General features: G+C 35.2%; 2 protein-coding genes across 5 annotated transcripts in view; one reads left to right on the top strand and one right to left on the bottom strand.

Annotated features, from left to right (window-relative positions):
* LOC136026690 (m7GpppX diphosphatase-like) overlaps positions 1-6,065 on the bottom strand; it is a 33,873-nt gene extending 27,808 nt beyond the window's left edge. Inside the window, exon 1 of one of the 4 annotated variants that reach the window (XM_065703435.1) lies at positions 5,900-6,065. The gene's annotated coding sequence lies outside the window, so the exon portion shown is untranslated. Of the gene's footprint in view, positions 1-4,785; positions 4,837-5,899 lie in introns of those variants that run through there. The other 3 variants (XM_065703436.1, XM_065703437.1, XM_065703438.1) reach the window with 3 other exon arrangements.
* Positions 4,871-27,124, top strand: LOC136026689 (transcriptional repressor protein YY1-like). Its single transcript, XM_065703434.1, has 6 exons — positions 4,871-5,395; positions 13,493-13,640; positions 15,646-15,703; positions 20,834-20,992; positions 24,332-24,501; positions 26,856-27,124. Exons 1-6 carry the CDS (start codon positions 4,906-4,908, stop codon positions 27,025-27,027), a joined length of 1,197 nt encoding a protein of 398 aa, XP_065559506.1. The 5' UTR covers positions 4,871-4,905; the 3' UTR covers positions 27,028-27,124.
* The last annotated feature ends 598 nt before the right edge of the window (positions 27,125-27,722 follow it).

The raw sequence follows: 27,722 nt of genomic DNA, 5'->3' as shown, positions 1-27,722 counted from the left end.
GCTCACAAGTGTGATTACAGGATCTAACTTAGTCACTGGGCAATGCAGTTTCAGGGAATAATTACTGAAATCATGACTGTATACCAATCCTGCCTCCTAATGGCCCTAGGCTGAAAGCAAAAGATTTTTATTTATCCTTTTGCTTATTTCTTAACATCAGGATTGATAATGTTGATGAAATCATCCTGCCACTAATAATTTAAGATAATAACATAAAATATTCCACAGGATGATTTAAATGCATTAGTTAATTGGTGCAATTTAAATTCAATGACTATTAATCAGAAAAAAATGTCATGTAGTGAATGCAGAAGCAAACCAGTGTTCTATTGGTGAGGTTGTAATGTGTTCTGTTGATTCTATTAGGGACCTGGGTAATGTTTTTGATAATCAGTTGAGGTTTGATAAACAAGTATTAGCTGTATCACATAAAGCCAATTACAGTTTGCTTTGTATCAGAAGACGTTTTAACCTGCAAAGATTCACCATGTTACTATACAATACTATGCATAAGTATGTGCAAAGCATTACTATGTATAGGACAATGACACAACCAATAGTTGAATACTGCATATCTGTGTGGTATCTAACAAGAAAATCTTATTCACAGCTCATTGAAAAGGTACAAAAACGGACATCAAAACTTGTTCCTTATTTGAAGTGCTTGCCTTTATGAGTATAGACTATGTTGCTTGAGCCTACCATCTTTACAATTCAGAAGGGATGGATTGGACTTGGGCTAATTCATTTTGATTCATTAAATATGTTGATAAGTTGTCTTTTAGCGATTTCTATCAGTTTAACCATTACTTACCCAAACAGCAAAATTCAATAAAATTGTATCAGAAAAGGGTTTTAAGAATGGCTGCACAGGGTTCTTTTATAAATTGATCCATTAGATCAGCATTTGCCAACTTTTAGAAGTCATGGACCACTAAATGTACCATTTTCTATTTGGTGGACCACAGACTGCTAATATGGATTTTTATATATATTGTATATATATTTAGTAATTATTTTTTTAAAAGAAGAAACAAGACATTTTAATGTGATGGTTGCTCTCATATATTTGACATCATGATGTCAAATATACAGGCGATTCAGTTTCAATGATGTTATTGACAAACAAAGATCTACTGAACAGTCATGGATACCCATTGACGGCTAAGATTGTTCCCTTCTATATATTCCACAATATTTATAAACATCTGTAGATGTCTATCTGCCAACTACATTTTACCACAGTAATTTTCTTTCAAAATCCTTCCTTGTAATGTAAACACATCTTTCAGTTGTCTTTGGAAAGATATATTTAACTCATTTAACAGAGACAAAATATGCCAGCTTGGCTGCTCACTCATCATCAGACAAGAGTCCTTGAAATTTCTGATTATTTTGCCACTGGAACAAATAATCTAATTTTGTCATGCAAGACCAACAGTCAGTACAGTGTTTTGCTCCTTGATAGCCCCTCAGTATAAAGAAGAAGTTGAGTGTACTGGGAACCCATTTCTTTGCAGAGCGTAAACATCCAAGAATTCAGAGCTTTAAGTCTATTTTCATTCACAAGTTTTATAGCACTGGATAATACTTCATTTATTTCTGGCAACATTTTTTTAACCACAAGCTGCTCAGGATGTATAATGCAAGGGGTAGACAAAATTTCTGGAGGATTGACACTTTCTACTCTTGCAACAACTCCTCAGCAAAGTCCAGTCATGTTTGTAGCACCATCTGTACAAATGCCAATACCTTTTTTCCACTCATGTTTTGGGCTTCAGGAAATAACTTTCAAGTGCTTAAAAATTTCAAAGTTAATTACTCTGCCTTGTAAGTTCAGCAGAAAAAATAATTCATCTTGTAATTTTCCTTGAAACTCAACCCTTACAACACAGAGGACTAGTGCTTTGTTACTGATGTCTAGATTCATCATGTTGAATTGAATAAAATAGTGCATTTTTCTATTGTTATAACTTGATTTTCAATGTCTTCAGCAATTTATTTAATTCTGCTCCTGAAAGTGTTAGCAGACATAGGAATCAGCTTCTGTTTTTGGATAACCTGTTTTCCCAAAAAAGCTTTACATGCTTGTAATATGTAAGGTTTGATTAAGTCTTCTCCTATCATATATGACTTTTTATTTTGTGCATAGAGTACTACCAAGCAGGAAGCCATTAATAGGGACTTATCTTCAGCAACCATATATTTTTTAAAGACTCCTATTTGCTTTTTCATACCTTCATGCACTCTGAAAATATTCAAGTGGTTTGCCAACCAAATTTTTACTGCACTTGAACTTATTGCAAGTGATGGTCCCATGATAAACAACCCAAAGAAGCTATGGGTTTAGCTACCAGGTTCTTGAATAGATCCAAACTTCAGGTAGTCTGAATCATATTTTCTTCTTGATATTTTGCATTTTCTATTTGCTTCATTTTTTGAATGTTCTTTGTAATGTTGTCTAATGAAGACTGTGGATGCTCTGTTAAGTCTAATTCACTGATCAGCTGACAATTATTGCAACTTTTTTTTTATCACTTTATCTTTACCTTTTTCCAAAGAAGTGCAAAATATTCACTTGCCTTTTCTCACTCATTTGGGTCCTTGCCTTTTCTTACTCTTTATTTTTGGAAAAGTCCATTAATTAAACAATTTTCAAATTGATAGCACTTCACATGATTCAACTTAGACAACAATTGCTCGCATAAGTATTAGTTTATTTTCAAGGATGCAGAAAATCAGGAACATATAGGGTCTCATACTGGAAATTGGATTGAAAATTGAAATAGAATGAACATTTTTCACAGAAATAGAAAGGCAAAAAGAAATGCATCCAGTCATAGATGTATGCTGATTCAAAAATGTACAGCAGTAGAAATCATTAAATGCATCATTACATAGATGTTTGTTGATTCAAGAATGCACAACAACAGTTTTTTTCCTTTTTCTAGTTGCAATAAAGCTTTATTTTATTAACTATAGTTTTTAAATTTTAATCTATGATAAGTTTACTTAAATTTGCTCTTTTTTTATGGTTGCAAAATACAAAAAAAATGTACATTGTTTAATAATGATCCCTTTTCTTTGTGGACCAACTAAATGTTTTCATGGACCACCAGTGGTCCATGGACCACAGGTTGGCAACTATTGCATGAGATCATACAACATGATAGCTGATCATGTTGTTTCAAAAAATAATCATACAGCTTTTAAAACAGCTTTGGTTAGAACCTCTTTTTATGGAGGGCACTATAGAGAACCACATTATTCAAGGCATTTGTATGATTTGTTTTACTCAGTGCCCCTAAAAAGTTTAATGAATTTATCTCTTTTTGTATCCTGGTGTATTTGCTTATTTTTGAAATGTATTCAGCCTAAGGAGTTTATTAGTTAATAGTGGTACCAATCAATATCCAGGGGTTCAGTTCTTGTATATTGTCTTTTGTTGCTTACTATTTTGTTTACTATTAATTTTTAATGAGACAAGCCTATTGCCTACTTCAAACTGGTTTAAAATAAAAAAAAAAATATTACCTTTCTGTCAAGAAGAAAAGATAGCAAATTTGTGTATATAGCCTGAGCTAGTGTGTACAGCCAAGGATTCAAGAGAAGAGGGCTGGAATGTAATTGCAACAGCAGTGGTCATTACTACCTTAATTTGCATTCTTCATAGCAAATTAAGATCCTTTTGGATCTGTGGATTGCTCAATAGTTAATGATACAGTTGATCAAACATCATACACATCCCACAACTATTTCTAGGGAACAGCCCTTTCCAAAGGCTTAAAAAACTTCCTTAAATGTAGTCTACTCTCTTATCACTGCCAATATTTTAGGAAGTTGAAAAGTGAATTGGGGGAGGTCTTTTGAAGTTAGCTTATAGGTCATAAAATTATTAGATCTTTGTCATCAGCATGCCAGTGTAGATAATTTCAACTCCTTCAACTCTTCATCATAATATTATCTTTTGTCTTTGTTACTATTTTAGTAGCCCAGCTTCTCAATGAACCCCTTCCAGAAGTCATACATCCCCCTGTACTCTGATGGCACTACATACATTACAGTCAAGCATGGACCTGATAAGGACCTTGTATAACCACACAACAACGCAGGGAGATCTACTAGAAATAGGCTAGTTTTCTTCAAGAGGCCAAGGACAGACTATGCATGAGACATAGTTTTCTTGCAGCTTGAGTGGCATTTATACTGGTTGTCAACAACAATAGTTGGGAAGAATATTGAATTGGGATGCAAGTGGCATATTTCTTTTTTAAAACCCAATATATATCCTATTATCACATAATCTTAGCTGACTTATGTTTTCAAAGATTAGGCTTAGTCTAGAATAAAAAAAAGCTGACTAAAACCAAACTAATTATTTTTTTTCCAAAGTTAAGACAGATAAAAATCTGCCATAGCAATTTACTAAGCATAAGAAACAGGAAAGAAATAGATAGGCTATAGGTCCTAGGCCTGGAGTTTGAAAAGTGAATGCAGGCTAATTTAAACAAGGAATTCATTCCCAAGTTTTATTCTCTTAACTCAACTCAAGATAGCCAAAAGCCCCTCACCTACAACTTTATCAAATCTTGTAGTCTTAAAATCACTTGAGCCTGGTATAGAATCAGTGAAAGCCTATGGGGTAGCCTAAGCTAAAAACAAGACCAGTAGAATGTCAAATGATGCAGGATCATAAGTGTCCAACATAATGTTTTATATATTACAGCCTGCTCTAAATACAAATAAAATAAGTATCTTTATAAATAATTTAAGCAAAAAAGGGACCTAACAATTTACTGGAACAGGCTTTTCAGCTAGAGCCAATAGCAATGAAGTTTGACGTAGAATTTGCCCAATCAGAGATCGAGAATTTCGAAAATAGTAAACAAATACATGTGAGAAAAAATGGCCTCCTCAGAATTGTTTTCAGAAGTTGAGATTAAAACTGATATAGAAGAAGTTCAAGTTGACTCTTATTCAGTGGAAATAAAAGATGAAAGTCTAGATGATCAAAATATTGTCAAAGATAACCCAGCAATTCTCGGTTATACTGGTCTTGATGAGGGTGAAGAAATAGCTCTGCAAGCTCACCATGAGGTAGTTGTAGGCCAAGAGGATAGGTACCTCTATGGTGGTGAACAAATCCCGTTATCTACAGTTGATGAAATATATACAGAGTCTAGCTCTTCGCAAAAAACCTGTGGAAAAGTTCTCCCTAAAGCAACAAGATTTTTGGCCCTTTCACCTTATGAAGTTGGTGGAGTGGGTAGCACTGCATCTCAACTTCAGATGAATAACAAGTCTAGAAAAAAATGGGAACAAAAGCAAGTTCAAATCAAGACTTTAGAGGGAGAATTTTCAGTTACAATGTGGGCTGCTGGAACAGACGAAGAAGGTAGGCTTGGCTATCTTAGGCTTATCTAACTCAAACTTTAGGATATGGCCTAATTTTGGAAGATTCCATAGTTGATTCCTAAACCGACAATCTCAGTTGTTGGTTAAGCTAGCTATCACTGAGAATAGGCATAGGCTAGCCTTTATTTGACAATCTAGGCTAGTCTCAATATGGTCTAGCATAAGTAGGCCTAACTCTAAGTTTAGTCAATACATCAACAAATCTTATTTTGATTAATATTAATTTCTAAGATATTTGTACAACCTTCTAAACAGTTGGTTCTTTGAAGCCCAAGACTTACTGTTCTTTTAGTAGAATACAGCTTATGTAGCCTAGGTTAATTTTCAAAAAAAAAGGACCTAATTCTTTTAATTTGACAAGTTTTTACGTTTGAATGAAGAATTAAATTGGATAGGCCTAATTAATGAAAAATAGTGATGCTGGTGATGATAGCCTAATTAACGCATAATTAGCGAAGAGACGTTTTAATTAAATAGTACTTACACTTTTTATGACAATTGTATCCTTTTTTCTATATGTTTTATCCAGATTTCACTTGCTTGTGTGTTTCACATTTTCTAGAATGGCAGCCATTTGTTTTCGCTGCCATTTTTATATGGCCGCCATCCACCATTACTGGATGACGTGTCTAGTTATCTTAGCATAATTCACATCCGAACTGTTCTTATTTCTGTTTGATAATTTCGTTATTTGTTATAAATGATATTGCAATTTAGAAAAAAGAGAGACTTGTACAATTAATAGTCTTTTTATTCACATATTGACTTTGTAATAAGATTAGTCAAGGTCATGTCGTCAATTACAACCCTTATATTAATTGGATTGCCATTTCGAATTTATTCCCTTTTTTATAGTTAAGAAATATAGTATATGTAAGCAAAATTTTCCTTGAGGGGAGAAACAAATCACAGGTGCACATGCTGGTATCTCTTGAAGGATAAGAGTAACAAGCATGGTCGCCTCCAGGCAGAGCCGTTTCTATGGAGGGGGGCAACCAGGGCAGTTGTCACAGGTGGCATGGCTTTGGGGGGTGCTGCAGCTGAGGAATTGTCCATTTTGGTCGAATTTTTTGCTTTGATTCGGCTATTTCCTTACATTTGAGTCGGGAGGAGTGTCTGTGATTATTTTGCCCTTGGAACCACCACCCGCTAGGAACAGCTCTGCCTCCAGATACCCTAGGAAACCAAAATATTACAAAAAACGTTAAGTTTATTAATATTTTACCAGAATATTAGCTTTTTTGGAATAAAATCATTTTTAAACAATTGTTCCTCCTCCCTGTAAGGCCCTGTGAATGCCCTTGGCATGAAGTGAAATTTTTAACTGTGTTGGACTTGGCATGCACACAAGGTTAAAATTTCCTCTTAGAGTCCACCCACATAACATCCTGATTTCCCTGTAATTTTTCTATAATTTCTGCGAACTCCCCCCCTCCCTCTTCAGAAACGATTTTCACCACATATGTCCTTATTTGGCAAACTAGGCTGAATCAGAAGGTACTTAGTATTTGCCCAGGATTTTCAACTCCTCGTGCATTGGGCTCATCTCTCTATGTCAGCAGTCTTACCTCACGAAGGGGTGCCCATTATAAGTTCTTCTGTTTTTAGTGAGGTTTAATTGAGCCTTTATAGTGCTTCGGCAGACTTGGGACCACGACTGTAGAAAAATTCAATTTCTCGCCCTGTTTTCAGTATATTTTTTTTGTATTTTTTTTTCTTATTTTTTTTTTTTAATTGAGCGGGGTCTGGAAAGGTAGGTGCTCTGTATATAGCTAATATTATTTGTTTTCATTCTGTTGCTGCAGGACTCAATTTTGTCTTTTCTTACTTTCGCCTCTCCTTGATTTCGGCAGTCGATAAAACTAATTTTAAGACTTTAATCCTAAGGCTGTTGATACTTGGTTGTGTCAAAAATGACACAACCTCTACCCTATCCCGCGACAATTGGGGTGAAAACAGTTTTCCTGATTTTCTCAAAACATTTAGCAACTTAGCTCCCCCGCCTTTTTTGAGACGACCCTTCAGCACTTGTGGTGTCGGTCTGAAATTTTGATATCGTTATTTTGTTCAGAAGTGTCAAAAGGTCTAGTAAGTATGGCTCAGGGGTTAACATTTTCAATTATGTAAATTACCCTTGGTTCCCTGGTAGTTTTTAGAATAAAAGGTGGCCGTTGTGCGTCTGGGTTCTCTAATCAGCTAAGAGTTCTTAGCGGTCATTCGCTTGACCGAGATTCCCTTTGTCTTGTGAGGGTATACTCCGGAAACGACAAACTCACCTGAGCAAATCAAAAGACGTTATATGTGCCAGAGTTTTCAAACTATCTACAATGTGATGGAGATGGCCTTTGGTATCAATTTCATACTTAAAAGAAGTGCGGGAGCGGGAGTCCCGTGACCTCAAGTTTTAACTTGGTGTAAATTGAATAGTCGTGGGAAAAATCGATGGTGGAATAGAAAGACGCTATTTGTGCAAAGTTCACTGAAATATTACATCTGGAATACCTTGGGAATGTCTTGGGGGATGGAGTTAAAACTGTTAAGTATGTTTGGGAAAGTGTGGAACAAGGGGGCTTCAATTCTTTTGTTTGAAAAGGAAGAGTTTGGTGGAACAATTTCTGATCCACCGAAGCATTTCTGCACTATATGCTCTGATAGGACTTGTAATCTCTACAAAATTGAAGTTGTGAATTAAAGAAGGAAGAAGAAGAAACACCATACATTGCCAGTGCGTCAAAAAAATATATCTCTGGGAATTGTTTAAGGGGGCCACGTGGAATTTGAACTAAGATTTGGCGGGAAAAGGGTGGAGCTAAATCAAAATATACTACGTGGATCCAGACCATCGGCATACCATATCTGCGATATTGGGAATGACTCACGGGACCGAGTTGAAGCTTTGTGGTTGTATAGGAGAGGGAAAGGGAGATAAAGAAGGACTTCAGTTTGTTTTGACACGGGATTTAGAATCTATCCACGGTTAAGACATGCTAATTCAAAAGAGATTATGTGTTATCAGGTTATCAAAATAGTGTATCCGCAGCATTCTACGAACGGCTTGGCGTATTAAGCTGAAACTGGATTTTTCTCTGATTTACCGAAACATTCTTGCAGTATAAGCCTCTTTGGGACCCACAGCGGTTAATTTTCGGATAAATAGTGAGGTAAATGAAAAGAAACTATTTGTGACGCTAGATGATCAGGACATCGTATCTGTAATACCTGGAAACAACTTTATGATGAGATTGAATTTTTCAGGGAGTGTTGGGGAGCAGCTAGATCTCAAATCTGGATTTGGGAGAGGAGGAAGAGGGAAAGATCAAAAGAGTTAGTCTCCAATTAAAAAAAAATCGACAATATAACCCTGTTAGGCTAGATTCTGTTCGTGGTCAGGTAGTGACGTAGACCGAGAGTTGCCATATATTCCCAGTTTATCCAAATAGCGGACCAGCATTCTCTCGGGAACAGAATATTGGTCGGTTTGTGCATTTTTAGCTGGAGCTGGTGGGCTAAGTGGACCTTTAATTTTAGATCTGATCAGAGAGGCAGAGGTAAATTGAAAGAAACTTTCCCCAGGTTATCAAAATGACAAATCTGCAACTTCTTTGGTTCCAATTGTGGGGTTCGAGCTGAAACTTCTGAAGTCTTGAGCTGGGGGGGGAAGGGTACTTCTTATTTTGTGTTTAGAGTGAAGGAGAGTTGAAACCAAAAATGTGTCTCTAGTCAGTCTAAAAGTCGGGGCACTAGGCTATTGGCCCTTTTGAAAATTAGAATGTATTCACGATGAAAAGGTGAGGTAAATGAACAAATAGTGTATCCGCCCAGACTGTCAAAATAAAATGTTTGTGGGAGGTCTATTTTAAACTTTTTATTAAGTTTTTGTGAAGGGTAAGGAAAATAAAGGTATTATGTTTGGGGAAGTGGAAAAAAGTGATAAAACATTTTGTTTCCAAAATATTTGTCCATTCGAAAAAGGATCGCTATTTTTTTTTTTATTATCTTGAATTGTTTTCACCTGAAAATAGGACAACAACTTTTTAGCACATTTTTTGCAACAGTCGGTGTGTGTTCTTTTTTTGTCATTACTTCAGTTATTTATAAATATTTAAAAAACAAAGTAATCATCAGTTCTTATCGGACTGCCATCAAAGTTAGAATTCCTGGGATCCACAATTCTCTTTAAGATTCATTAGCCCGGCAAGCACTTGGACAAAATCAAGACGAGACATCAAGCCTAACTTCTCCAAATTATTCTTTTAGTCCAGATTATCGACATTGAGATCCTAAAGTGTCTAAGAATGGAATTGATCGATCCGACAAGATAGGGGGTTAGAATATATTTCCATGTACCGTATCTACAACGCCTACTTCATAAAACCACAAGGGGATTCTATGACTGTATCTTGTTACTTGTCTAGATTCCCTGGTCATCTAACCAGAATTCCACTTCTTTGACTACTCTTTGCCTATATAACAGGGTCTCGAGGTTCCTCACGACCCTGTCAAATATTAAGAAAAACAAAAAATCAAATATTAAGAAAAACCAAATTTATGTCCGCTTCACTATTGTTTTCCTTCAATGGTATCGCGCTTAAAACTAGTTGTCACATTTACAGCCTGACCTACAACTTCTCTCCTTTAACTTTTGAGACCTTTTATGGTGGCTCTTTTCGTATTTACTGTTGTTTTGCTTTATTTAGCCAGAACTAAAAGTTCGACACTCTTAAATAGAAATGAAAACTCAAACATCTTCCTTAAAAGCTTTGACTGTTTTGTAATCGTCATGTATAAAAATAAGTTTATTTACGTTATTGTGGAGACAACATTGAACACTTACCTGGAACTATTAGTCTTAAAACATGGAAAACTTTTTCTGTTGCCTTATTTGTTGCTGACAGCGACATAACTTTATTTGCCAATGCTGCAGCTCATGGTTGCTGATTGGAATGTTTTTTCAGAAGGCATTGGCTGGATTGATTAAATCAACTAGGACAAGATGTTTTGATCTCATGGCACGGGCTGCCAAGCTCAGACAAAGCTAATTGTCGCCAAATCACATCATCATTCTCATGCCGTTCTGCATCGTGAGCGCATTGATATATCACCTGATCAAGCAGCTTCCTTTAATGCGTGATCACGGGGAGCTTAAGAGTTGCTGCACTTTTGAGAAAATGCACTGTCCACATTTGCACGACTAGTTGCGATGGCTGATCCACTGACAGCATCAGAGATTTTGTCTTCTCTTCAGCCTCTTCATGGGCCCTTTACTCTTCGTACAAAAGAATTTCTACAAAGTTAGCTTGTTTATCTAAAGTTAAAGCGGAGGAACCTGTTAAAGCGGAGGAACCTGGAGTGTTGACTCGACAAATTTTGTTCATAGGTGGCGTGATAAGGGGCCTTAAATTAGTCTCTATCACTAGCATCTTAACCATTTTGAAGATAAACTCTTCTCCCAAATGGACCATAAAGAAGATGCAGAGGTGCTGTCGAGTAGAAGCAGGCGAAAATAATATTTCTTTCTGTGTATGTTGGTTCTATTGGGCAACACCTCTGGACCTTTACCTGTTATTCTCAACCAGGATCCAATTTTTAAGGCATTTGAACTTTAACTTCAGTAGTTTGAGCTGCAAAAATGTTCTTCAATTTTTAATGAAAAAATTATAGCTGTAGTCTCGTAGAATTTGACTACGTCAATCCTAAGACTCAACTTAAGGTTTTAATTCTTATTTTGGATAAAATTAGTTGTGATTGCCAAGTTATTTTTTTCATCTTGTTTTTTGTATGGTGCTCTCTGATGATATGGAAGATCTACAAGGTGAAAAACTCATTGAGCTGAGGTATAGACACACACACTCCTGACAAATTCATGGGACATTTTACAAGGTTTATTGGCCAATATTTGATGCTATGGATGGCTGGGAAATAGCTACTTTTAAATAATAGTGAACATTCAGTGTTTCAAAAACTGATAATTGTAGTGAATATCATATATATATAAGGAAAACATTGTTAAAAATCCGTAGTAGACGAGTAAGTTCAAAAATACAGTGAGAGAAGTCCAAGATTTTTGTATGTGCCATTAAGTAGGGGATTTCGCCTTATATTTGCCTCTTAGTTCATCAATTAATATAAAAAAGTAATTTAGCAGAAAGAATTGTTGGTGGACCGTCACCGTCATCCACGATGGTTTTAAATAAAATACATATCTAATTAAATAGATAATACATTTTAAATCAAATAAATGACGGAATAACTGCGTTTTAAATCTTATTGGAGTGATTATCTCAAATAAACGTCGGTATTGATTGCCCTATCCCTATGGTGTCAAAAGAGACCTAATGAAGCATTATAAAAGGCCCGCTTAACTGGTCTTCTATTTCATTTTTAATTCAAATTTAGGGCCATGGTCTATCCCCAAATCTTGGCCCTGAATTTCAGAAATAATTTAAAAACTATCAAACATCCCCCTTTCTCTCTCCCCCTCTCCCTCTCTTACCATCTCCCTCTCTCTCCCTCTCTATTTCAATCTCTCACTATAATATATTTATCTCCCTCCTCGCTCTATCTCTCTCCCTTTTTCGATAGAGGAATTTTTGATCAAGGAAATTTCAGTCTTTTTCACATCTGTCTTTACCTTTTTGACCACCTGCTTTGGACTCTAACCAAAAATGTGAGGCCCCTTTGAGGAAATTGCAGAGAAAAAATGTTACCCGAGTTCCAGTTCTAAAATTACTCTGATTGTTATTTTCTCATTGAACGTGGTACGATATATTGTGCATTAAGTTGCTTTTGTCGGTATCTCCCAGCCAATCACTAATCTTTAGCTCTAAAAAAAATCGAATGGCATAACTTCTCTGTACTATCAATATATTTTAATAATCTCATGGATTAGTTGAATTCCTGGTCTCAAGTGGCAGGCTCAAATCACAAAGTCTTTAAGTGTTGCTAACACTATGGGAGATTGTAAACATCCTAATGGACGAACACCGGACTCGACGTGGAACCACTCTGAAAGACTATTGTTGGTCTAGACTATGTACACCTGTTTTATAGTCTAGTGTGCCTAAAGCCAAGTAAATATTTCTCATTACCTATTGTTTTGGAGGGGTGTGTACGGGGGCTTCAGATTTAGAGCTGGTACTGTCCTTGTAAAAGATTTTGCTCAGCGGTTATCCATATTATTTTTTTTTACCTGTCTTCCAGAAAGCTCTAATGCTAGTTGTTTGACTTGTCGAACTTGTCGTACTCCATGTGTTTTATTGTTTTGCTGTGCAAATTGTGTGACCTGACTGGCCCTTCAAAAGTAAACGTGTTTATACACACATGGGCTTTCAGCACAATTAACATATTAAAAAGAATAGTCATAAACGAAAGGTATCGAATTTATCGAATTTATTTATAAACTAGCTGTTGGGGTGGCGCTTCGCCCCCCCCCAAGACCCCACGCGCGCGCAAGTCGTTTCGCGCCATATTAGTTACACGCCATTGTAGTTGTGTCCCTGTGTCCCACCTGTGAATATAGATAGATATATATATATATTTTTTAACTACGTAAAACTTGCGAATGTACAACATTCTTGGCTGTCCCATTGTCTGTGCATATAAATAGATTGTCAGGTTTACCGACTCTTGAACATGCAACATATAATTGTCCATGGGAAAAACAATCTGTATTCAGATCTATACCTCATTATTCTAATGATTGCCCTTGAGCTTTGTTGATGATGATTGCTAATCGAACATTCCCTGTGTCCCTGTCGTCATTTATATATCCCCCTGTGCCCCCGGCGTCCCCGTTGTTGTTGTTTCCCTGTGTCCCGGTCGTCATTTGTGTCCCGGTGTCCCAGTCTGTAATTTCTCTTCGAGTGTCGCGGTCGTCATTTATATTCCCTGTGTCGCGGTGTCCCGGTCGTCATTTTTGTCCCGGTCGTCATTTGTGTTCACATATTAAAAAGAATAGTCATAAACGAAAGGTATCGAATTTATCGAATTTATTTATAAATTTAATTCATTGCATATCTTTGTTTGTGATTTCTTGCAAGAATTTTATATTTGCTCATTAATCTTTTCTTTTTTTCAGAGCATTCAGACTTGCTGCCTGCTGAAGAAATCAGCAGCAATCCAGAATTAGATGCTGATTATAATGAATATATGTCTGGAAAAACTACTACATCTTCTAATGTGGCTATTAACTTAACTGACCCGAAACAGTTGTCTGAGCTTGGCCGGTAAGACATATTTTTATTACGACATTTGTATGTTTTATATATGCTGCTTACAGAAGGGGGCGCTGAGGAAAAATATTCCTCTCCAAAAAAGGTCATGAATAACTCTCATCCGTCAATATGAGCAATCGCATTGTATTGAACACAGACACGTAATGCGCATATGAAATGTTTTTGGGGAAGATGGGGGGGGGAGAATAATATGACAGGTCACCCAATTGTCAATGAACTTGACAATTTTGCGACGGTACAATCCGTCCGGGGCCACCAACTGGATTTTGAAGTCCATATATACCTAAACACCTCGCTCTTCACCCTTTTAAGTACCACACTCTTTACATTAAAGTTTCAAAAAGTTAACAGCCTTGTTTATAAGATAATTTGTGTTTATTTTAGCTATAACGTCGCTCTTTACTTTCATTTGAAAAAATAAAATAGAATTTGATCCCTTTTCATGTTTAGTATTTCAGGAATATATTAAATGTCATGGGGCTACCGCCCCTTCGATACTCCGCTCTTGATGCTAGAGTTTTGCTTTTGAATAATAACGCTTCAAGATTGATAATCACCGCTAAACGAAAAAGTGCACTGTGAAAAGACAATTTCTTTGAAGAAATAAATGAAACAAACAAGTTTTTGTTTTCAGCTGAAAGTAAGGAGTAACATTAAAAATTAACACGAACAGAAATTATAATGTACATGAAGGAGTTGCCCCCTCCTCAACACCTCGCTCTTTGTGCTAAGTTTTTTTTTGTATTTTTAAAAAAGCTTCCTATTGTCGTAATTGAACAACTTTTATGTTTCAGCAGTCATTCTTAAAGAATTGGGACAAAATTTTAACTTACCGTAAAGAGCGAGGTGTTGAGGAGGGGCAACCCCGTTCACATACGTAATAATTACTAAATACGTATTATTATAATATTAATAATAAATACGAGATAATAAAAATAAAAAGAGATAAAACCAGGTATTTACAAGGGAATTAAAAGGAGAAACAGGGAGGGGGATGAGGGAACTGGTATGGATTATAAGACGAGGAAACTATTTAGTTGTTTTTTAAGTGTTTTCTGTGATGAAAAGGGCACATTTTTCTTATTTTAAATTAAAGTAGTAATGGGAGAATCGAATAGATTTAAACATATAATTGTATCAATTCAATTATTTTATTAATTTTTATGTATAATAGTCAATCTAGTCAGTATGTATTGGATTTTCCGGAATAACCGTTGTTGAGTACGTGGCAGAATTCTACAGATGGAGGATGGTAGGTTGCCAGAAATCCTTCGTTCTCGCATTTTAGCTTCGGTGAATAAAACAGGTTGTCCTCGAATGGACTGGTGAGACATAAAAGGAAATAATCTAAAATATCTAGCAACTATACTGGTAGACTAGTTCATATTAGTGCTGTAAAAAAGAACTGTTGACTGTAAACCACAGTTTTGTAATCCAAAGTTTTGTAACATATCATAATGTGTAAAAGGGTAAATATACCACAAAAGCAGGGTCTAGTTGATCGCTCTCAAACTTATTCGAATATTATACAAGCAAAGTTCTAACCAGTTTGAACTTTAAAGCTGTCAAATGTTCGCTGACGATGGAAATTGATGCTATACACGTTTTGAAAAATTTTCCACTGGGCTAGTGGACTGACTGACAATGTGTTAGATTCATTGTGTTTCATATAGCAAATAAAATTCTTTTACAATTAAATGTACCTCCACCCACTTCCCAAAGTACTCCACATGTCATTTTAAACCATTCAATTATCCTGTAACATGCGAGCCTTTAAAATATTTTTGAGAAGGGGAACAAATTTAAAAGTCGTTATTATGAAAGAAATAAAAATTATGAAAACTTGATTTTCCAAGAGGAGTTTAATATTCCCTCTCCTGCTTTCCTTGCAGTTCACCAAGCACCGTTCCTGAGACAGTTCAACTTTAAGTTGCATTCAGAAAGTAGATTTTAATTACTTCTTCTTTTGTGATTTCTTCTAATTTTTTTTTTCTAGGATCAAAAAGCCAGTAAAATCTGAAGAGGTTTTACGTACTATAGCCTGCCCCCATAAGGTAAGCCAAGTTAGCCCGTTTAACAATTTTTACTTTCGTAATATTGTAAGCTTTCTAATTTACGAATCGCTCAACACTTTAAAAAAAAATTCCATTTTTATGCTTACCTTAATTGTACACAGTATTGAAAAGGCTACCAAACCTTTTTCTAGCCGGAATGTAAAAGTTGTTTCTTCAAGAAAAATTTTGGATAGTTACCATTTCACATAAAGCTAAGAAGATGAACACGCCATCGAAACAGGAAAAGAACTTATTCATAAGAAAATGACTATCAAAAGGCACCAGCACAGCTTTTCGTAATATAAAAGCAAAATAAAAATTAAAGAGGTTTTAATTTGAAAAAAAATGTAAAAGTGTGCTTTTTTAAAAAAGTAACCTTTTTTCCTCTGTTCCAAAATTTGTTAAAATAAGATAAGATTTACTCGTAATGAAACCAACATACGATGAATACGCGATGCGAATCCCACAAAAACTCCTTTGTGTGTAAAGAAGGAGGAGGCTAGGGGCATCGTTTGGGGGGAGGGGGGTCAAGGGGAGCAGTTGGCCTCCCAGTAATCTGGAGAAAAAATATTACACAGCCCATGCCCCATGACTATCCGGATATGAACCCATCTTGCCCCCCCCCCCACGCAATAAAAATGCTGGAGATTCGCCCATGGGGAAGGCCTACGGGTCATTTAATCAATAATTCAGAGAAGAGGAAAATACTGAATAGAAGAAAAGAACATTAAAGAGGCCCCTATCAATCGTAAACGAAAAAAAAGCGAAAAATAGACATTTAAGAATTAAAAATTGTTATTTTTTATTTTTGGAAAAGCTGAAAAAACGGGAACTTCGAGCTGACTCAGCTATTCCATGCAATGTGACTTGCTGTTGCTGGATCGAAGGCTGATCTTACGGATTTAGTACAAGGAATTTGAATATGATTTTTGTTATGATGATGATTTTTAATTTAATCAGAAGAAAAGACGACCGAACACTAAGAGGCTGGGGGAAGTCACCATTAAGCTAAGACGTGCTGACGAAAGAAGATACAATCATACAAGGCCAAGTAAAGGGATAACTCCTGAGACTAGTTTCCTGAATGACGTTTTTAGCTTTATTTTAAACCTTAGAAAGCGGTTTTTAAAGAGAAGGAAAAGTTAACATCCATAGTATTGGATAGAAAGAAACACAAAACCAGATCAAGCAATGAAAAAAAAAAACTTTCAAAATTTATCCAGGAAAAGTATGTCTGAGCTTCCTTAAAATACCGAGAGTCCTGCATATCTTCGCTTTAATCAAACCAAGGTGATATTTGAAAGACCTTCTTCCTCAATAACAATGCCCAAAAATCGAACACGCCGATGTTTAGATCTACCAATAGTCCCATTTGACAGATGAATGTTCTGAGATGATGTGTCCTCACTGCTTGACTAAATAACCCCCAAGAGTCATTTGGCATTTCCAAGAAAGGACTAAAAACTATATAATAAGGAATTCAAGCATGAAATCAGGACCTTATTTCAAGTAGTGGAGGAGGCAAGGCCGTATCTAGGGGGAAGAGGGCCGTGGGTTTGAGTAATTAAAAGGGCAGTGGGATTGAAATATTTGTCAGGCTCGTAAAAATGTAACTCAGTTGCCCTCCGTGCAAGGGTTGTAAAGTTATCCCCTGGGGGTATATAAGGTTTACATAGAAGGAGTGATCGTATAAACTTCGGAGGGGGCTCATTGGACTGGAAATTAGGATTTTCATTGCCCTTTTTAAGATTCAAAGCGATCCGAGGGTGTACACCTCCCCCATCTCGTATTTTCTCGAAATGCATCTGATAGATATTTTGCGATGGCCATTTGTTGTCATAGAAGCTTCGAAAAGGGGTCATTTGATTGGAAATTGAAGGGACTAGTGCCCCTTTTAATAATTGAAAGTGATTGGAGGGAAACCAAACCCCATCCCACGCCCACCAACTCCCCAAACACATCTAATAAAAAATTTTGAGATAGCCATTTTGTTCAGCGTAGTTAAAAGGTCCGGAAATTATGTCTGAAGATTTCAACCCCCGACAGCCCTCAGGACAAGGGTTGTAAGTTATACCCTGGGGAGACATAAAGTTTTAATAGAAAGGGTGGTCATATAAACTTTGGAAGGGGCTCATTGGATTGATAATCAAGAGTTCTTGTAAACTTTTTAAAGTTCAAAGTAATCAGAGGGCGGATACCTACCCTCCACCTCTTATTTCCCCGAAATGCATCTGATAGAAATTTTGAGATGGCCATTTGTCGTCGTAAAAACTGCCAAAAAGGCTTATTCGATTGGAAATTTAAAGGGTCTTTTTTGATAGTCAAAAGTGATAGGAGGGCAACAAGCCCCTCCACCCACGCCCATCAATTCCCAAGACAAATCTAATCAAAAATTTAATGTAGCTATTTTTCAGCGTAGTTGAAAGGTCGGTTAATTATGTCTTTGAGGATGACACTGTCCTCAGTGCAAGGGTTGTAATTTATGCCTCATGGGCATATAAGGTTTTTACGGAAAGGGTGGTCGTATAAACTCTGGAAGAGGCTCATTGGACTGAAAATGAGACGTTCCAGTTTTCTTTTTAAGAGTGAAAGTGATTGGGGACAGCTCCCCCCCCCCCCCCTACGTCATTTTTTCCCACAAATATATCTGATAAAAATTTTGAGATAAGCATTTGTTTAAAAATAGTCCAATAAGGTCATTGAAAATTTTAAAGGAGCGAATTTGATTTAAAATTGAAAGTTCTGGTGCTCTTTTTAAGAGTAAAAAGAGATTAGAATGCAAGTAGCCCTTCTGTCAAGCCCATTCATTTTCGAAATTCCAGTAACAGTCATTTTGTTCAGCATAGTAGAACGGTTTAGCAACCAATATCTTTAAGGATATTAGGCATGTCAACCCACCACAACTATGCAATTGGCCAATAATGCTTTAAAACGAAATCTTGCTTTAAAATAAATCAAAGGGCATTGTGTTTATGGTTGCCAATAAGACACCTCAGCACCATAAACGGCTGGGGGTATTAAGTTTAAACTTTTGGGGATGCTACTATTGCTACTTCTGCTCTTACGATTTGAATCAGTAAAAAGAGTGTAAGTGTATCCAGGTTGTCATAGATATAATCTCTTGGGAATTATATTAAGTTTTATTTTGCAGGTCAACTTCAGAAGCTATAAAATTAAATTAAAAATACTGTTTGTGTCAGGATTAAAAATTGTTGAAAAAGTTTGTCCGACTTACAAATAGCAACCCATACTATGGATTCTTATTAAAAAAAAACTGAAAAGATATGAAATATTATTTTTTCCATGACAAAGACTGTCAATAAAAACGAAAAGAAATTAATTTAAAAAAAAATTTTCCGTAAGACAAGTTTTTCAAAGAAAAGTAAAGAGCTCCATTAAGCCAAGAATGAGCAAAAATAAAGTCAAATAATCTTCCAAGCGTAAAACTACCATAAATCATTATCAATAGATATAATGAAACTCAAAACGAACAGAAATTAAAATAAATAGCTGAATCAAACTCAAAACGAGCAAAAATTAGCTTCAGTAGTGCTTATAACCCCCATGCCTTCTCAAGACAAGAGCATAATTTGCGCTTCACTGAAAACACAATATGCTTTAAATGTTTTCACTTTTTTTACTTTCATAAGTACAAATTATCAAAACTTTAAGGAATAAATGGGTATATGTCAATTAAACTGACAATTCACGATCATTTGTTTATTGTTATTTTTTTTTTAGTAAAGCACAAATTATGTTCTCGTCTGGAGAAGGCATGGGAGTTATAAGCCCTATTCATGTTAATTTTTGCTTGTTTTTTAGTTTGACTCAACTTTTTATTTTTCTGTTCGTTTTCAGTTTCATATATTTATTGATATTGATTTGTGGTAGTTTTACGCTGGGTAGATTATTTGACTTTATTTCTGCTCATTTTTGACTTATTATAGCTCTTTGCTTTTCTTTGAAAAACTTGTTTGTGGAAAAGTTTTTTAAATTAATCGGAAAAATAATAATGAAAAATATGCGAATACTTATGCTTAAGCGAACTTATAACGTACAGTGATTCTGTTATTTGCTGTAGATCAAAAGTTTTGCAGGTCAAAACTTTCGTGGAAAATTCAAGAAAATTTCTAGTTTGCTTCCAAAAAAGCCTTTTGCTAATATCCTGGTACCTTACTCGGGTTAGACGTATAGGTATCTGAACTTTTAAAAAAATGCTTGATCTATATATTTTTTTATTGTTTGTATAAAGATAATAATGAAATACTGTTTATCTTTTAATAACCATGATTACTACTCTATAGATTAGTCTAATAGATGAGGCTGGTTGGATCTATTTTTCTGCGTTCAATATTTAAGAATGCATGCCTATACAGAAAAGGAATATAATGAAATCGTCCCTCTAGCGCTACATCGATGACTCCCCCAAGAGATCTAACAAGCATTTAAACTTGACCCCCTTTTCGTCCGTCGTGAGTAACTGTGCCTGAAATTTGGCTCTTATCATCTCCACTCAAAAGAACTTCCTCCCACCTTCCTTTGTCCCTCTTAGAGCCTGACTCCCTAGAGAAGCGGTTGTGCACTTTCGTATTGTGGTCCAATAGAGCTTGAGGTATGTGACCACTTCATTGGATCCTATGATATATTGACTGTTCCACTGCTGCCGTTGGTGAAAAAAAAGTCTGTATTTTTTTTTTGTTTATGTGAGCATAAAATTAATGATAGATAAAAGGCCAGCTGGATACGGCTTCATTATTCCTTATTTCGTCTTTCCTAACCCCAAAAAGTTTGGTTATTGATAGTAGTCTTTTTTATGAACGTTAATCATCAATCGATAGGAGTCATTCGGAAAGACAAAATCGAATCCCATAGTTTGTTACTAAGACAAAGCAAATGTCGGCTCTAAATAAATGCAGTAGGCCCTATAATATTGAACAAAATGAAAAACGCTTGCAAGAAATTTATTATGTTCTCAATACGTTTATTTTTTCGTGAAAGTTGTATCTTCTTTTACTGTTTACTGCTTCTGTTAATTGTCCCTTTTTGTTTACTGTTTTTGTTTTCTTTTTACTGTTATTGTCCCTATTTTTCTAGCAAGAGAACTGAATGAATGAGACTTATAATTTTTAGGGGTGTACAAAGATGTTTCGTGATACATCAGCCATGAGGAAGCACTTACACACCCATGGCCCGCGGGTCCACGTCTGTGCGGAGTGTGGAAAGGCTTTCGTTGAAAGCTCTAAATTAAAGAGGCACCAGCTTGTGCATACTGGAGAAAAGCCCTTTCAGGTAAATATTTTTTTTTTGGCTGACTCACTTCACACTAATTCATCAAATTTCCTTAACAAGAAGGTAGTAAAGAATGAATTTCGTTGTTAATGATTGTGCTACTAAAAATTGCATTTTTTGTCAAATAATTTTATAATCTTTCACAACAATGAAAGTGTTATAAGTAAACACTAACACAAAAAGAAAAAAATCATATTGTACAATGACAAGAGATTACTTAGCTTTTTTTTTTTTTTTTTTTTTTTTTGTGCAAGTGGTGTCCTAATTCTCAGTCATACACAAAATATATTTTTTCAAGATGTCTTACCGGCATATACAAAAAAAAAACTCTTCTGTTTCGTTTATTTTTAATTCCGTTACAATTGCAACAGAAGATGAATTACTGACGTTATAAAAAAAGTTTTTATTTGTTTATCATTCAGATTGCATTACAAAATCAAAATATACTTAAATATTCAAAATGAAGAAGTTTACTGGTAATAACATTTTTGAATACATAATTATTATCAATTATATTGATAAACGTTAAAAAAAATGACTGAGTATGACCAAACGAAATAATAGGAAAAATTACCAGAAATATAGCAAGCAATACAATCCAGTCGGAAAAATAAGATTGACTTAAAGTCAATATCGTAAGAGATGTTTGTTTGCGGGTCGCATAATATACTTTGGCGGGCCATACGTAGCCCATGGGTTCAATTGCTATCTTCTGCCAAGCACGCACTCTCACCTCCCTTTGAGGAGCCACCTCCGTTTTAGCCACCGTTTGTCAATGTGACAAGACATACAGCTCGCTCTCATTGCCTGAAAGAGGAAACGCCTAGGAATGGGTCCTTGAAAAGAAGTTGTACTTTATTTGTAATAACGTCTATTTGAATTTTAACCCTGAAGGGACTAAGGCAGAATGAATGAGCACATTCATTGTTATTGAATGTGTTAATTCAGTCAGAGGAAGGTTCAGTCATTCTTACAGCTTAGGAATGACGAGGTAAAGAACTAACACTGTATCTAGTATTGTTGTATGCACCTAGTTCTATTGAGCAATAAATAGGAAGACAAACCTTAAATCGTCGCTATAGAAATAATAGTTTATTCAATACCAGATTCGAAAATAAGTAAGGTATTAAAAAAAAGAGAGATCACTTTCTTATTTTTTCGGGGTTAAAAGCGTGCTTGCATTTGATTGACTAACGTGTTAGCCAACTGCATTATTTCTTAAGAGTACGTCGGAAAGGAAAGGCAATCACCCCTATCTTTTTAAAACCTGATTGGTTCTTCCTGTTCCAGCGTAAGATTTTAAGCCAGTAAGATGAGCGCAAATTGTTTCAGTTGCAAGATTTTTGACAGGTAGTCTCACTGTTTTCCTGAGGTTTTAAAGAAAGAAGAAAATATGAACGCGAATAGTGACATAATTTATACAATCCTCTTCTTTAACTATGATGAAGCTTCTATTTTTATCGGACATTCACTATCCCAAACAAACCTCCCACCATCGAATCATTTACTTTATTTGTAATAACAAAGAAAGGGAAAATATCTTCGCCTTTGACCTCCATCATCCCTATCCTATATCAGATAAAAGTAAGGACTGGCTTTGATTTTACTTGGGCTTAAGTATATCTACTTGATTTAACAGCTTTGAAATATAAAACTTCCCTCCTGCTTATACTATGTCTAGAGATCTCAGTGGTAATAGCTTGTCATTTCGTAATTGAGTCGATGCCCGTTTTATATAATTGGGAGCGTTGGTGAACATTTTCCGGCTAATTCTTACCTGAAAACTATGTGATGGTGTAGATATTTTGGATTGGGTTGTACCAGTTTCACCGGAGAGTAGAGATCAGATTAGTTAGGTGTTTTTGGATCCTCACAAGAGAGTGCACTTGTTCCAATTTGTTGCTTAAAGACAACTATATCTCATCGTATTAAATGTTACATTAAAAGGTGTCAATTTTTAGGTGGTTTGATAAGGATATTTTGTTGTCTCACTGTACATTAATAGAATTGGAACTTATAGGACACGTTTTTCTTTTTACGGGGGAAGGCAGGCCCAAGGGGAATCTACGACAAGGGGAGGGATTTTGTGGGAAGTGAGCAATGTATTTTTTCTTTCGTTCTCATAAATCAGCATCAGCTTAGTTTTTTTATGGCTCTCGTGCGACTCCCTTATTTTAGACGGTTTGAAACAGTTATCCCCCCAATAATTTGAAAAGTATTATGATTTATTCGGTAAACCTAAACATTAAACTGGTTTATGTGTTGCCAGGTTAATTTTTTGTCATAACATAAAATAAGTCTAGGTTCAAACTTACAGTTTGAATTAATTTTTCATGAAATTAACGCCAATATAGCGAGAGTTACGATAGCGCTAGTTTTGTTTCAAGTTGGATAGGGTAAAATAAGTGTACAAAAATAGATATGGGCCATTAACACTGGTCTTGTAAATCCGCCGGCGAGCCTCCACTGGTGGCGGAAGCAGGACTGCCAACTTAATGTTATCTTTGTTCTATGTGTTCGCATTGCTTATTACTACGTGTTGTGTAGTGTTTCTGAAATTAATCATGCAGCGTCTTTGCTAAATAGTAACTTTTCTTCGTCTCACTTGAAGAAAAATGGCCTATTGAAGACTTAGGGTAGACCTATACCTACTTTACTTTTTTAGCGTTTGGTGTTCAGGATCCCTCATATAATGATTTCCCGAATTAAGTTTTAAAACAGCTTAAAACACGTTTAGGCTTTTATTTTTCACAAATTTTGCAGGCGATGGTCCACAAAAATATCCCTTTCCCTGAAGCGTATTCCATAACCCCTGAGTTTGGAACCCCTCTTGCTATCCCCCAATCTAAATACTGAAATTACGCCCATGGCTGTCCTATTTGTTACATTCTAACGATGAACAATTCCTACCTTTTTTTTCTCCCTTTCTTTTTTTGCATATTACCTCAAATAAGTGGCTCTTCCTTTTATATCTTTATTGATTGACCTTAGACCTGTCCGTAGTTTTATGCATTATTTTTTCTTTGCTTAGAATTGTCTTCATGCGTGAATATCTATAGCGCGATTAAACGTATATTTTCACGAGTTTAGTCAAATTTGATGGTAAAAATACTAATATTACATTTATTGGTCATTTTTAGGCATTAATCCTTTTTAAAAGGGATTTAGTTGCGCGCGCGCAATGAGCTTTACACTAAAATTTGAAATAAAAATAATACATTTTCAAAGCAGAGCTAACGAGTTTGACTTATGACTATCTAATATAGTGATAATCTGATATCTGCCGGTTTATTTGTTTTGACTTATGAATATCTGATGTGACATTTTTATTTGTTTTAGTGCCGATTTGAAGGATGTGGAAAAAGATTTTCATTGGACTTCAACCTTAGAACTCATGTTAGGATTCACACTGGTGATCGCCCTTATGTTTGTCCTTTTGATGGATGTAGCAAAAAATTTGCACAATCAACCAACTTGAAATCACATATCTTAACTCATGCTAAAACAAAGTAAGTTCGTTGAAAAGTCATTCAGTATTTTCTTCTGTTAAATTTTCAGAGTAAAATGACTAAAACCGTTTCAGGTAAGCATCATTTTTGACTAGCCCACTTGACCCTATTGTAGTAACATATTTTTAGCAAGAGAAACTAGTGAAGAATGAACTACGTAGTCAGTCGTCCTTATTTTTGTCCTTTTGATGGACAAAGCAAAAATTTCGAACAATCAACTACCTTGAAATCCAATATTTTAATCCTTGCTTTAAAAAATGTAAGATTATTGAAAGTGTTGTGAAGTATTTTTTCTGTTATAATTTTCAGTGGTATTCTAATTGGTAGGCTTCTAAAAAAAAATGAGGCGATTTTTTGGCTAAAAAAAAATCTTTTGAAAAAGTTTCTGTCACTGTCACGAGCTTAAATTAGGCACATCTATGTAATTCCATCTTGAAATCTCTGTTTGTTTTTTCAAGTTTTATAGCCCTAGCCTATTAGCAGGTGTAGACCCAGGATCCATCGTTAGATCCAGGGTGCAAAACATTATGCCAGGTTTCTGGATGTCAGAAATTTGAATTCAGAGCTTACTGACGGAAAATTTTTGCCAAATAATATTGGTTGTGGTTGTTAAATCATTCTTAAGTTGCATAAAGTAATGTGAAATGTTTTAAAATAGATTTACAATATGTTTAAAAATAGATAGCTTTTACCTTTGGAAAGTCATTTCAGATGATGTTGGAACAGAAGATTTCCGTCCCTCCCTCAGTGAATAGCCTAAGTTCATCATATGCACTACTTTCCAAACAAAATTAAATGAAATCACTATCGTTGAGTTATATCATGTTTGTGAGGCATATTTGTTTGTCTGATTTGCTCTACTAATGTGTATGAACTGATGTTAGAGGCTTTCAACGATAATGGAAAGTAGTTAAGGAATTTTGAGTTGCTGCTTTCAGATATCCTGGAGACTGGCAAAACTAATTTTTAGAGCAACAACGCGTCAAGAAAAAAATTTATTCAAGAAAACCTTAGTTTGCAAGTTTAAAGGTTTTATTCTAGTCTTGGTGTAATTAATTGCTGTGTTGAATTGAATCGTAACAGCTTTTGCGCTTGCATAAGCTGTTATGATTACGTATCAGCAGTTCAGTAAATTTCGCATATTTTTTAATGCCCGTAGTGTTCAGTAGCGTTCTTCCATAATCTTATCTGTCAGAGATTCGGACCATCCGAAACTCAAATTAAAGTTGGTGTTCTTGCACAAAAACAAAAAAAGATCGAGTTTTTATCCCTGAAGAAAGGGAAAACATGTATTAACACGAAGAATGAAAATTTTACATAAAGATTTAATGATACTAACATACCCTGATACATTATCACATGCATAGGATGACCTCATAAACAAAAAAGAAAAAAAAGAAAAAAAAGTGAAGAATAAAGACACCCATGAATACTCCAGGCTGAGGTATTACTGTCTGTGAAATTGGAAAGTTCAATGTGTAGCTTTTTGATAAATTTAAATCTATTGGCTCACGGAATTTTTACTCGCTGTATTTTCGGTACCCTTGGGGCTAAGATTGTCTTTTTACGTCACACAACGGTAGAAAATCATCTCTTTTAAATCCTATCTTATCCCTATCTTAATACCCATTTGAATTCCTGCAGATATATCTTTTTAACAACCTGTATACACGTTGTGTCTATTGATTTAGTTTAACATTCCCCTAAATATTGCAATAAAGTTTCAGCTTGATAGCCTTAGCCTTTGTCGTGTAAAACGTAAGTTTAGAGACGGTGAAAGCTCTGTCAGTTATACATTGGTTATTACCAATTATGTGTGAACCCTGAACATCCGAAAATGTTCCATTTTTAGCTAAAATGTGTCCATCTTGAAATCTCAAAACCGAGGTTATTTATTCTTTTTTTTTTTTACCAATTGTAATATTGACCAAAAGACGCTTTGTCAACCACTTTCAGATTGGCCAGTCAACATCATTTATAATGAAAACGAAAAGAATCCGCACAAAACATTGACACAATATAACTAAGTGGGAAAACAAGAAACTCATATAAACATGTAGATCCCTTGCTTGGTAGAAAATCCTTTATTTACGACATCCCTGGCAAAACCTGGAGGCTAAAAAAATACTGAGAAAAATATTAATATTTTACCCGTGTATATCATTTTGTCCCGTTACATGAGGCATGTGTCCAACTAGCAACCCTGTAGAAGAGCAGAGATCTGCACAGAAGCAATATTTTTTATTTCGATAGGATATTTGACCTATCTCATTAATAAAATATCTTATTATATTATATTTTATTATTAATTAAATATCTTTAAGGGCGATCTAACGTATTCCCTTGCTATTTAGGACCCCTGCAGCGTCAGTCACTCGAGTAACACCATCTTTGGTTGAAGAACTGGTTGATTTCGATCCTCTTGGGGAGGAAATAGAAGATAGTAATTTTGTTCAAGTGGAGGTTTCGCCTGAAGAACAACAGTATATTGTCTATAGTGATATTAATTCAATGAATCTTACGTAAAAAAGGGTTCTAAATGGAAAATTTGTATTTTTTAATAATATTGCCCCATTAACTTCATTTTCATGTCTTTTTATTCATAAAATTTAATTCTTAGTTATTTTGAGATTTTTATTTAAGAATTGTATTTAGATAAGGAGAATAGATATCGACTTGTAAAACCGACTATGGTTTTTTAAAAGATCTTAATATATATGGTGGGAGTTTTACAGAAGATGAAAAGAGAATAATGCTTTCTAGCTTTTCAAATGTTGCATTTTTTTAAGATTTGATTAGTATTTGTAAAAATTCCTAGTTAGCTTCATTTTCAAGACTTTTTATTCATAAAAAATGAAATCTTTGGTTGTAACAAAAGCTTTTCATCGGGTAATTCAGGAGGTTATTAATCGACTTGTAAAATCGTCTGTGGTAATTCAAAACATCTTAAAATATGTGAGGGAAATTTTATGGAAGGCCAAAAAAAAAGAAATTCCTTTGAGTCTTTCGACTGTTAAAGATATATCAGTATTTTTCAATAATTTGGCAGTCACCATCATTTTCTTGGCTTTTAGTAATAAAACTAAAATCCCTTGTTATCATGGAGATTTTTTTTTGATAAACTAAGAGGGTTTACAAATCGGCTACAGTACCCTAGACTAGATCAGCGCCAGTTGTAGACATGTTTGGACGAAATCCCCTCCCCCATTATCAAAAATAAA

This window comes from Artemia franciscana, chromosome 4 (assembly GCF_032884065.1).
Source record: "Artemia franciscana chromosome 4, ASM3288406v1, whole genome shotgun sequence".
In the NCBI taxonomy this organism is placed as follows: Eukaryota; Metazoa; Arthropoda; class Branchiopoda; order Anostraca; family Artemiidae; genus Artemia; species Artemia franciscana.
This window is presented reverse-complemented; position numbering and strand designations above follow the sequence as displayed.